This window comes from Orycteropus afer, unplaced genomic scaffold, assembly GCF_000298275.1.
Source record: "Orycteropus afer afer isolate SDZICR_OR568_19922 unplaced genomic scaffold, OryAfe1.0 scaffold00049, whole genome shotgun sequence".
Taxonomy (NCBI): domain Eukaryota; kingdom Metazoa; phylum Chordata; class Mammalia; order Tubulidentata; family Orycteropodidae; genus Orycteropus; species Orycteropus afer.
In genome coordinates this window covers 9396625-9409289 of record NW_006921636.1, presented here as the reverse complement: position 1 = coordinate 9409289, position 12665 = coordinate 9396625, and the positions used below count along the sequence as shown (strand labels likewise).

Genomic DNA, 12665 nt, shown 5'->3' with positions numbered 1-12665 from the left:
TTCAGACCTGGACCTGAATTCACTCCAGTGGCTCTATTTTCAGCCAAACAGACAAGTCTACAAGGTGAGCACTAGGGAGGTGCACACTTCGTGGAGCAATCAAGCATCTGAGATCAGAAGGGCAGCATCTGCCTAAGGACAAAGTTCAGAGAGCATGAAGGGTCAGGAAGGGAGGAGGAAGGGAAAGGAGAGAGACAGGGAAGAAGTGAAATGAATAATGTGACAATGAGTGGATGACATTCAATGACATGAAACAAAATCATGTGGATTACTGAATGGAAAAGTGATTCGCTCTGTAAACTTCCACCCAAGTCACAATAAAAAGTTAATAATAATGGGGGCACATTAAAAGGGAAAAAGAACCAACAGAAAGAGTTCCCCATGGCAAAAGCTACAATATGAACAGCAAAGTAACTCAGTAATTTTCTAATCATCCATGGGCCCATATTTATATAAAGGAGCTCTGGTGGTGTAGTGGATAAGGCATTTGGCTGCTAACCAGAAGGTCAACAGTTCAAACCCACCAGTCCCTCTGGGGAAGGTGGATGGGGTAATCTGCTTCCAAAAAGATTTACAGCCTCAGAAGCCCAATAGGGGTTGCTGAGTCAGAATCAAGGACAGTGAGTTTGGTTTTGGGTTTTTACATGACTGAAAGAATAAGTACATAAATGGAAGAGAACAAGAAAAATTTCCCTTGCAAAAGAATTCCAAGTAGTTCATGTAGTTTTTTCTCCTCAAGGAAATGCAGCATAAGTCTCTACTCCTGAAGTATGGGCTGCATATGTGACTTCCTTCCAAAAAGTGTAGTTTGGAAAGGAGATTAAAAAAAAGAATAATTTCACAACGGAGAAAGCTGACAAACTGCCTCACCAGGTGATCAAAGTCACCATCAACAGTGATCAGTCATGTTGACAGCATGTATACTTGATATGATGTGATGAAAAAGGCACTTTACCTCTGAGCTCTCTCCCCCCCATCTCCATAATCCCTGGCTAAAATGAGAACAACAAATCCCAGGGAGGAAGTCCCTCGATTTAGTTCTGCTCCGCCTCGTACTAACCCTGAGACTCTGGTTCACTTGGAACCTCAGCTCACTCAGCTGCGAAGCAGGAAGGGCACCTCTTACTTGTAAGCCCACTGTCCTTGTCATTGTTGGCTGCCACCCCCCTCGTGGTGACCCCATTCCCAACAGAACGAAACGCTGTCTGCTCCTGTGCCCTCCCCATGTTGAGATGTGAAGCAGACCTTGCAATCCACAGGGTTTTCACTTTTCAAAGTCATCACCAGGCCTTTCCTCTCTTAGTCTGGAAACTCTGATGAAACCTGTTTGACATCCTCGCAGCACGCAAGCCTCCAATGGCACGATGTGTGGTGGCTGCGTGTGGGGTGTACTGGCCAGGACTTGAACCCGGGCCTCCAGCATGAAAGGTGAGAATTCCATTGGGAGCCACCACTGTCTCATCATAAAGGGTTCAAGGAGTAAGTTCCCGGAGCAAGCACTGGCCTTCGTAAATACTTCCAGTGAGTGTTAGCATTGTTAAGAAAAGGCCAAGGTGGGGGAAAGATCTAATCCAGCAGCCTGTCTTACAGACTAAAAAACAGAGAGGTGGCCCCTGAACGTGTCACTGGTCCAAGCCCCCACGGGAAAGTGAACAGCAGAGCAAGGTCAAGGAGCACTTCTCCGCTCTGCCATGCTTCCGGCCAGGCCACATTCAGTTCTGAACACAGCCTCACAGCACACGATCCCTCACCAGCGATGACTCAAAGCCCCTCGACAGGCAGGTGATTTCCTTGCTCAAAACTCCCCCGTGGTTCTCTTCACCTTTTTTCACCATGGAGGCGTTGAAACCTCGCCCACCTGGTGTCCTGGGCTGGATGGGGCTGGGATGACCACGCAGTGGCTCTGACTCAGCCCATCCTCCCAACTCCGCTCCCGCAGGCGGAGCACTGCCCACGCACCCAGCCAGCCTGGCCTCCTCAGAACTCTCTCCACCCATGCTCCTGCCCATGTCCCCCAGGGCCCTGCCCACCCTCTATCACCCAGGTCAGGCACAGCAGCGGCCGGCTCCCCCCATCCCAGGGTAGAGCCTGGACCACCTAAGCCTCATTTTTGCCTCAAATGACTTGCTATCTTACAAAAATCCTCAAGATGCATCTTCATTTCCGACCCCTTTAGGGAGGCCCTTTTTGTGGCATCTGCTGGCTGGCTAGACTGAAACCTCCTCCTGGGTAGCGGGGGTAACAAACCTCTCTCTGGCCCTCCCCGTGCCTCCCTCCCCTCTGCTGAACCCACAGCCCAGAGCAGGCACTCAAAGGCTGGTGGAAGGAATAAATACATCTTGGTACAACCATTAAGCTTGGAGAGGAGGGTTTTCATCAAGCAAAGATATGAAAAATGTTCCAGTCACTCATTTTTAAAAGGACCCTGAAGGAAAAGAGGGAACAGCTGCTTCCTTTCCGGAAGTCCCATAAAAATCTCCCTCACACAGACCCAATGAAGAGTGATGACCTCTTCACTGAAGATTTTGGGAGTCTAACCTAGGATCCTGAATAAAACAGAAACTATACTTGCCCTCCTTTGGTACGTGTCCTCCCCCAAATGCAAACACTAGCCTCAACACCCCAGAAAGCCCTACACCCCCCCTCTTTGATCTCTAATCCACAATCACCGTTTTCTAACAACATGGGCCAACTCGGCAATTCCAAAGAGGCCTGTTATTAAAATCATGAAACCAGCAGCGGCTGGAGACTCCAGTCCCTTCCAGAACATGTTTTATTAAAATTCCGATTGGTGAAAGTCACACCATGAAGAGGTGACCAGCGTCCTCAGCAATGACACACACGGAAAATTTACCATCGGTCGGACTACCGACAGGTCGGTGCACCTACAAAAACACACCAAGGAAAGAAAACCAAAAGGAGGCAGTCTCTCATAAATTAGGATCATCCATCAAAGGTTCCATCTCTCAAAACCGACACGTGCTGCTACGATGGCGCGCAGAGCTGCACTGCACTGCTCTGTGACAACAAAAAATTCCAATTTCCTCCTCTGCTCTGGAACAGACAATGCAAGATTTTTACTCACCTTTGGAGCGAGTAGAGATATCCATGCCCTCTACCACCTCCTGTTCTGTTTTTATTTCCTCTTCAGCCAAGCTGAAATAGAGCAAATTATGTTCATGTTTAGGGAGGCTAAAAACTTGCCCCATGGGGCAGCTGTTTACAAGTTCCAACAGCAAACCCACCTAGCAGACAATCCCCCATCCTTACACAGAGGCAAAGCAAAGAAACCCACACGTGATGTCACCCAAGGAAGAAAACTCCGAAAGGAGCTTCTGTAAACACTAGGTTGTTCTCTTTTTCAAGTCAAATTACTATTCCAATTTGTCATGGGCAGTGGGGGGAGCATTTTTTAGACACACGATTACCGTCTCCCACCATGGACCAATGAGCACCCATCCTTAGAGTAAACAACTTTCTAAGTGCTGACACTGGGTTCAAAGGCAGGCAGGTTGGAGGTGCTTCATAGAGTGTACCCAGAGTTCTGATCTCTGACTTCTGCGAGACAAAAGAGCACTTTCCAGACCTCCCCTCTATTGCCACCCAATGAAGCAAGAACAGGAAATACATATATAGGTTAAATTACAAACTAGAAAAATATGTCCAGGCTAGAAGCAAAAGGCCTGGTCCCAAAACAGTCAAATGACCAGCATTTAAACCGGGAATTAAGGACTGGGGTTTCCACACTCCCACCCCTCGGCATTTCCTCTCTGCAGTGGTCCAGCTTACAGAAGACATTCAGCACTCTTTTGAGCTGTGACTAATTACCCTCCCCCCACCACAAAAGTAGAATCAGGAAAGATTATTTAATAGACACAGGCTGGGGGAGGGGGGCGCGGCCAGGGAACTCAGGCCTCTTCTCTGGGTACGTCTCGCCATCCAGAACCTTCTTTCTCTCTTTCTCTCTCTGCTGGAACTCCGGTTAAGCAGAGAACAGGGCATTTCAGATGTCTTCCCCCACAAGCGTGTACTTCGCAAGCCAAACCAAAGAAGAAATGATGGTGCCAATTGTTTGAGGTGCTAGAACCTTCCAAACATTCAGAATGATAGTGGAGCGGTAAGAATCTGAATGATTACTGTAATGCAATCCCGGCGGACTGTGGTTCAGCAAGAATGGGTGCATCATCAGTGGACAGGGCTGGAATTTTCCATTTGGAAGTTGCCAGACCAGGACAGGAAGGAAGCTGGGGAGCAGACGAAGGCTCGGAACGTCCCGTCTATTGTGTTCCGTGGTCTGGGACTATGGAAGACAAGACAAGGCAAAAGACGAGTCCAAGATGGCAACCTTCAGGCCTGGAACTCCAGATACTATGGAGTCAAATTGTGTTTGAGAGAGTTCGTATTTGTTGTTCATGGGAGATGGGAGATTCAGGATGGGAACTACGTGGAAAAAGATTAGAGCTCCAAATGAAATTGTAAGAGCTTGGAGGCTTCTGACCTAACCAAACAAACAAACAAAAAAAAAAAAACCCAAACTCACTGCCCGTCGGGTTGATTTGACTCACAGCAACCCCTCCTTGGGTTTCCAAGGCGGTAACTCTACAGAAGTAGATTGCCCAATCTTCCTTCGGAGGAGTGGCTGGTGGGTTTGAACCGCCAGCCTTCTAGTTAGCAGTCAAATGCCTTAGGCACTAAGCCACCAGAGCTCCCTACCAGAAAGCAAGGTCATTTGGGTTTAAATCTGAATATTAACACCTTTAGTTCTCTATGCTGAACTCCTTTTACAAGTCCATTTACACTGCACCTATAGAACTGCCAGTAAACACAAAGTACAAAACAACTGAAACGTTGTCAGAAAAGATTTTCCTCTCAAGCAAGCAGCCTGCTAAACTTAAACACATCACTAGCATGCATTAACACAACAGTCATTTGTTGAAGGTGATTTGGGCACGAACAGTACTCCAAGAGGCAAATGTTCTCTACTGAAAAATATACCCTGCTTGGAACACACACAGGTTGTCCAAATGGATGCCGTTGACGGTTTCTTTCGGGAATGTATTTTACCAAACAGTCCCATGCAGCCCTCAGAGATGGGGAGATGGTTAACTTCAAAAGAACCAATAGCAACCTTGATCTTTCCAGCAACTAGAATTCTGTTTCCCTCTCTAGCATGAATGTGAAATCCTAAACTTCTTGAAATCAATCTCATATTTTGAGTGATAGAAAAAACACCAATCTGGGATCCACCCAAAATGCAGGGTGGTGAGAGAAACAATTATGCATCACAGAGCCAAAAAACCCACTTGAAGGTTTCTGCAGCGACGGAAAACATTCAAAGGTGTATTGATCACGGAGGAGGGTTGCATTCAAGAACAATTATTGGGCTTGTAACAGCCTAAAGGAGCTGAATACTTCAGGCAGGAATGCCGCTGAGAGGTTAAGAAAATGCAAACTAGTTATGGGGGTGGCTGTTTGCTGCAGAATTTAAGATCATCAATTCAGAAGCAGGAAAGGGCGAAAAAAGTTAAGCTGTTTTATCTTTCCAAGTATTACAAGTGGGCACGATAATCACCTAACTTTAGCAATAGCACCACCAGCTTTAGCCAAGGATTTCGAGCCCAACAATTTAAGAAAACCATCTTTTTCACAGATCAGCAAACCATCCTTTCAAAAGAAACCCACATGTATGCACACATACACACACACACACACAAACAATAACTTGCATTTGACTAAAAAAAATTTCTGTGCATTAAAAGGGTGGGGGTGGGGGGCGACTGACACTTCATTTACAAAAGCAAAGACCAGAATGCAAAATTTGTCGTTTTGACTAGCCACATCTAAAGGGACTTCCTTTTTCTACACCACTGATCTGGGGGATTTTTCCCCCTCCCTGCTTAATGTTAAACGCTAGAATGCTATGGGGGGGTGTGCTATGAATCTTACATCAAGAGTGGTAGGAAGAAAAGACTTGAATTTGTCTGAATGCCACACAGATCTCGGTCAATTTAGATTAAGAACTGCTCAGTCATTTGGAGGTAAAAACAGTCAAATGACAGTAATTGCTAAAAAGCAAAGGCAGCAGCGTTTGGAGGAAAATACTTGGAACTCCTGTGCTGAACATATTCAAGTCCTCAAAAACATACCGCATCCTCCCTTCCATATCTGCTAGCCTCCAGCAATCCAGATGATCATTTAAAATCAAAAACAATGGAGAACAACCCCTTGTTTCAAACTGACATTACCTTAAAAAAAAAAGTCAGCTGGGGAGATTGCCCCCACCCCCCGCCAGGAAAGGGTGAAGTTAGCTGAAAACCAAACAGCCTTCCATCCCAAGAGGAAAATGCACCATCAACTAGTTGTACACATTGTATGTTTTCCCCCACCCTCACCTCTTACACTTACATTTACCCTAAGTAACTTGCCTATGGATTTAAGAAACTGGACACATTGCAGGCAATTCAAAGAAGAAACAACAGCCCCTGCAAACACAATCAAGCCCACCCCAGTTCCAGAAGGAATAAAAGATTTCTCCCCCCAAAGCCTGAGCAAGGAAACCTATGCTTACTTCTTAACCCGCAGGCTCTGCAAAAGAGCGATTAAAAGTTGCGGATGAACTGCTACACATCCAGGATGTTTTAAGCCTTCTGATTATTAATTCTGAGGACTCCCAGAAATGCCATCCCCTCAACACTTCCAAGAGAGAGAGAGGCAGGAGAGAGAGCATCTAGTTTTGACGGCAAAATGCCTAGTACACAATGCCCAGATATTTCTTTTTCCCCAAGTGTCCCTACTGTCTTGACTTTTTACCAACAATATCTAACCCATCTAGAATACATAACCAACATGCACGAGACTCTGGTTCTCCAAACGAGGACCATCACACAGCAATCCAAAATCATGCATCATTCGGAAGGACTTTTCCTTCTGGTTTTCACTTTCAGTCAAAAGAATGCCAAACTGGTCCAGGCTGGAAGAAACATTTAATCCCCAAAACACATCTTCCTCTTCTAGATCACAAAATAGTGAACATCAAAATCAAAAACACAATGCAAACCATGCTTCCCTCAATCTGCAATTAATCTTTTTTTAAAATGGGGGGGGGGAATGGTTAGCAGAGCAGCTTTATATAAGCACTCACCTATCAGGCAGAGTCATCGGTAGCTAAGCTATTTATGCAGGATTCTTAAAATGGCGTCTGGCAACACTGCCTCATTCCTGTATTGAAGCTAAAATGGTAGCAGTTTGTTCAATAGGTCTAGCTGCTGTTTAAGCAGCTAGTTTCAAAGCCACCTTCCTAAATATCAGAACTAGGAAAAGCTCAACCAAAGGACACTAAGCCAACGTTTAGAAGCTTAAGGGGAAAAAAAAAAAAAAAAGAACTGCAATGTCAGGGGGAGTTTGTGAACTCACAGGCTCCTAAGGAAAAGTACTTTCTTTCAGATCCTGAGCCTTCAGTGAGGAGGGCCCCTTGCCCTCAAATTAGGTGGGTGGATAGTTAGGAATTATGCAGTCCTGTGACATAAACTGCAGACAGGCAGGCAGGTGTATCCTCAATACTCAAATGCTAAGGAAAGACAGGCTGGGGAGAGGGACCCAGCCCAGTCCTCCTTCTCGGGATATTCAGAGACCAGCATTGCATCCATACCAAATGTGCTTCGAGGGCAGCAGGCATCTGAAAAGCCAAGCTAAGGGCTGCATCCGGATGTGAGGCCAAACTAAAATAAAAAGGCTGTTAATATGCCTGAAAACGGCTACCAGGCACCCAGCCCTCCAAAGCAGCCAGTCCTAAGACAGTTAACATCAAGGAAAGACAATCCAAGTCTGCAGAGGAGAAAGACAAGGAAAACACTCACTTAACCAATACACAGGATATTCACAAATTAGAATTTTTTTTTTTTTAATCCACCCCCAACAGGGCTGTGAGAATGAACAATGGAGGTTTTGCAAAACCCGATTTCAGGGGCTGAACTAAGAGCCTAAGAGTGGATAATGCCATTTACTATTACAGGAGAAATAGGTCTGAAGACTGGCCTAGGACACTCCTGCTGGTGTTTCAAGGTGACCGTGTTTTAGCTCCAGGGGCGAAAGGAGGGCTTGGTGCCCACGGCTGTGCCAGGGCCAGAACAGGATCTTGGCGTCATGCCGGCCGGTAGGTAGGTAATCTTGATGAGGACCGACAGCCTGGCAGCGTTGCTAGCTGCAGAGACTGACATGGCTCCTGCCGGCTTGTTTGTCTGGAAGGAGAGCAAGGAGGAGGGGGAAGGGCAGTGGCAGCCTTAGCAACCCGAAGCCAAGGGTGAATCCTTACTTGGTGTTGCATTTTAAGGGCAACCAAGGGTATTCTAAACCTATTCCCTCATTAAATCTCTGCTGGGGGGAGGGGGTTTGCCCCACACAGGCATCTCTGCATATCTCTCTGTTTGTTTTGTCTTCCCAGGGTCAACAGATGCAAAACCAGATCTAGGTAGGGCTCCAAGTGCTGACAAGTGTTTGTCCCCTCTGCCACAGGAGTAAGAAGGGAAGACAAGGCAGAGACACCAAAGAGATCAGATATTTGAAGTGGTTGGGCTTTAAAAAAACCTACCTTTGCCTTCAAGGGTTTCTGGATTCCTGTCACCCCGCTTTTTTAAAAAGTGACTCATTTTCCCTCCCCCCTACTTAAGATCTGAAGCTGTTTCCCCACTGTTCTCCGGGGGAAAGAAAGAGGGAATGTTTTATTTCAAAGAAAACAGGTTGGGGGGCAGCTATTGTTTTCATCCCTAATTTATCATCCAAGAGGCTTCATTGTTTCTTCCTTTCTGACTCAAATCTTTGAACTGTTAATTATAAAAGTAACTGGACTTGGCTCCAGTGGGCTATGTTCAGGCTCAGCAATTAGAAAAACTCTGCAGAAAGTTTACTGAGTGATTATATATAATTAATTCCTAGTTACAGGCTGAACGCTGACCATTTTCTGGAGCTAATAAGAGCAGTTGCTTCCCCTCCCCCACATGAACGCCACTTAATTTCCCAAAGCAGAAAGTGAATCCATCCTGGAGGGTCTTGAAAAAAAAAGAGAGAGAGAGAGAGAGAGGAATCAAAAGCTCCAGTGTGTCTGTGTTTGTTCCCTGCAGCTGTGTATCCTCTTTGGGGACTAAGGAAGGAGAAGGGGAAAAAAAAAGCCAGCTTTCTGGTCCTCCCTCTGCAATTTACAAACGTGGCAGAGAGAACATTCTACCTTGATGTAAAAAGGACAGGGGGAGGGGAGTGCCCCAGGAATGTGGGAGGCTCTCTTCAGTTGGTAGATCTGCTTTTCCTAAAAGAAACAAAGATGGTAGAAATTTCCAGAAGGCCCATTCTTGGGGGCAGCCACTGCAATTGTCAATCTTTAACCTTTCCTCCAAGTCTATTGGTTCAAAAGCTGGAGAGAGGCACCCCATTGGGCTGCTCTGGGAGCCAGCACTGCTGTCCCTACCTAACCTAGCCCTGCTGCAATGCAGACGTTATTTTTGTTTGTTTGTTTCCCCCTTTAGTGCAAATGGAAAACAATGCCACTTTGAAGGCAATTAACTTTTTTACAGACTCATGCTTGGTGGTAGTCACAGGAGCAGAGAGAAGTGGCTAGCTTGGTCCAGAGCTGGGAACTAGCTGGAACTGCACTTCAGAAAACAGACCTCTGCTTTCCAAACCTGTGGGAGCCATTTTAATGCATGCTTTTGGAGGACAAATGCCTTGCCTTGTCCGTAAGTTTCCTTCCAGGCCAACAAACAGTATTATGCAAACGTTGAAGGCACCAAACCAGGAGTCTTGTGATTAGATATTGCTTCTGGGGAGGCCAGAGAACCTCAATATACGAGCTCCATTTACAGCAAGAAGATAAGAACAAAGAAAGGAGCTAAGTGTCTCAACTTACTTGTATGGGGGCAGCAACACTGCTCTGTTTCCAGTATTTCACATCATTAACTGCCTGCACTTTTACTTCAAGAAGCTGGCTTGCCTTACCCAGTCTTCTGTCAACTTAGAATTTGGTGCTTTTCTCATTAAATGAGTCTTTTTGCAACTGGGGGCTAAAAGGTGGGCTGCTGGACACTAATGTAAAAGAAAAAAGATTATTATCTCCATAAAGTTGGCATAACACAGCAACTGAATAGACTTCCAGTCACATTACAATGGTCCCCAAGCTGGAAATTTATGGAGTGACCTTCTAGGGAAATTCTGAAGGTAATGCTAAACAACCGTCTCCTTTTTTCACTCTTAAGTTTCAGCTAATGCTTCAAGCAACCAGGGAGAAAGTACAAAGCGAGAAAGAAATCCTAAGTAAAGCCAAGCGTTGTCTACTGATGTGTAAGGTCAGGCTTGGAAAAAGGCCGGAGTCTGTTGAGAGAGTCCTGAATCAAACCAAGTTTGGTGGTGGGTGGTATTTTCCCGCTACACGTAAGTATCCTAAAACATAAGTACTGACTGACCACCATCACCCCCCCACACACATACACACACCACCACCACCACCAGCTCCTGCCCCACCAATGTTTAAGGCTCTGTGACTCTAGGAACAAACACTTACATAACATTCACAAGCAGATCACCTACCCACAGTTCTTACATCCAAACAAACCCAATTAAAGGTCTAGAATCAATTCACAATGAACTGAACACTTTTCCCCTGGTTCAGGGCAAACAGGAAGTGTAATCTTCAATCCTAGCTGTGGGTTATCTGGAAAAACAGTGAATTCAAACAGTCACCTAAAATCAAGACACTATTAATCAAAAGTCCTTATTTTGTTCCTGGGAATAAAGCCCCCAACTGCTGAAGCCAAGACCCTCCCCTATTGCAAGCAGACCCCAATGTTACCCCAAACTCTTTACACATGGTCACAGAGGAAATGGATTGCTTTACTTACCCAACAAATGTTCAAGCAACCGTCTCATTTTTCCACAGTTAAGAGAGAACAGGCTGGCAGATTTGGGACTTGATCAAAAAGGAAATTTTTTTTTAAAGTTACATGGTATTATTACACACACACACACACACACACAAACAACACACAACCCAACATCTGAATGTGGAATGCTGTCAGTCACAGACATGCTTTCACTCCCTGTGCACTCTATCACAGGGGGGGAGAGGATGATACAATGTAACAAAAAGGGAAAGGAAAATGAAAACAAGGATAAAAGATACATTAGTTCATTGAAAACCATGCAAGAGTACAAAGCTAAGGGTTTCCAGAGTCCTCACAGATTTATTGCAGGATGTTGTCCAACACCCCCCCATTCCCCCCTCCATCCCCATCCCTACTCCAAAAACTTCCTCCAACGCCTAGAAAACACTTTCAGAGACATTTGCTGGCTGTAGGCTGGCTTGCAGAAGAACTCTGAATTCACCTCAGTCAGGAAAAAAGGCTGAACCAGGTAGTCTCAAGTGCAGACGCCCTGAATGAAAAGACCACATTGCAGACACCGCCACCCACCTAGGCCCCAGCAGCTCCCATCTCGCCTTAGCATACTCTGCTGAGAGCTGGGTTCTCTTAAAAACCTCCATCCTGGCTTGTCAGAACTTAGTCAAGCCTTCCCAGAACCTCTGTGGAGAGGTAAACTTGCCTGCTTTGCTCTGTGCCATGAGCTCTCCTTGGAGAGAAGCCTGCCTCCTCACCTTCCATGTTCTTCCCCCAGCAGGCATGTGGTACAGAGACAATAGTGCAGGGGGAGAAACTGCTCAGAGAGAGAGAGAGGGAGAAAGAGAGGAAAGGAGGGAAAAAAAAAAAAAAAAGGCTGCTCTTTTGGCATACCAGGATCTAGCTTGCAACTGTTCCCAAAACACCTTGCCTTGGTGAGAGGCAAGGTGTGCCAGGCCCTTGCCAGTTTGCAAAATCAAGCTATGGCTAATGGCTACTGAGCCATGTGACCCAAGACAGAAAAAAAAAAAAAAATCTCTCTAAACAGTTCCAAGTTAACCTAAGTGCTCAGGGGGGAGTGTGGCACGGCCAGCCACAGAGAAATCACACTGCTCGCCCACAATTCGGATGTCTCAGAGGGAGGGGGGAAAAAGATGGTTAAAAAGTCGAGCTTACCTCTGTGGATGCATTGTTAACACTGTGTAATGTCAATACTTATAAAACATGGAGGACAGGCTCCTAGTTCTCACACAGAAAAAGGGTTTGGCACTTCGGCTTGATGATCTGGCCGCCTAATAAAAGCTCATCCCCGATTGGCTGCCCCAGCAAATCGGAGTGTAAAGCCGCCCGGGATTGGCTGAAACACTTCCTGAGCGATTATCTTTGTGAGGCTCTGGTGAGCAAGAGCCATCCTGTGCATAGAAAAAGACAGGCTAAGCTAGGCCTTTTGCAGCAAGAAAAACTTGGAAAAGGGGCCCCCAGACGCACTTCTCCCACACCCTGGCTAACTTTCCCGGCACAGGCAAACCAGTGCAGCCAGCCTGACCTGCTCCAGCAAAGCCTCAGGCCCAGATGCCACCGGGAAAGACAGTTTTTGGGGTGAGCTGAAGGACTCACCCTCACCTGCCCCCACAGAAACGGCCCTTTTCGGAGAGGAAGGCTGGTCCTTTTCTAGAACAATCCAGCAGAACGGTTCTCCGAAGGAGAATTAAGCTGGGGTCAGGGGAGCCCCAGGAATCAAGCCAAGAAGGCAAGGAAACAGGGCTTGAGGCAGGCCTCTAAGGAGCT

General features: G+C 46.2%; 1 protein-coding gene across 1 annotated transcript in view; it reads right to left on the bottom strand.

Annotated features, from left to right (window-relative positions):
- The window catches only part of ZMYND8 (zinc finger MYND-type containing 8), a 135730-nt gene extending 123663 nt beyond the window's left edge, over nt 1–12067 (bottom strand). The window contains exons 1-2 of the mRNA XM_007938335.2: nt 12054–12067; nt 3086–3156 (exon numbers count right to left, since the gene is read on the bottom strand). Of these exons, the coding sequence (XP_007936526.1) occupies nt 3086–3156; nt 12054–12067 (85 nt within the window). The remainder of the gene's footprint in view (nt 1–3085; nt 3157–12053) is intronic.
- Between the last annotated feature and the right edge of the window lie 598 nt (nt 12068–12665).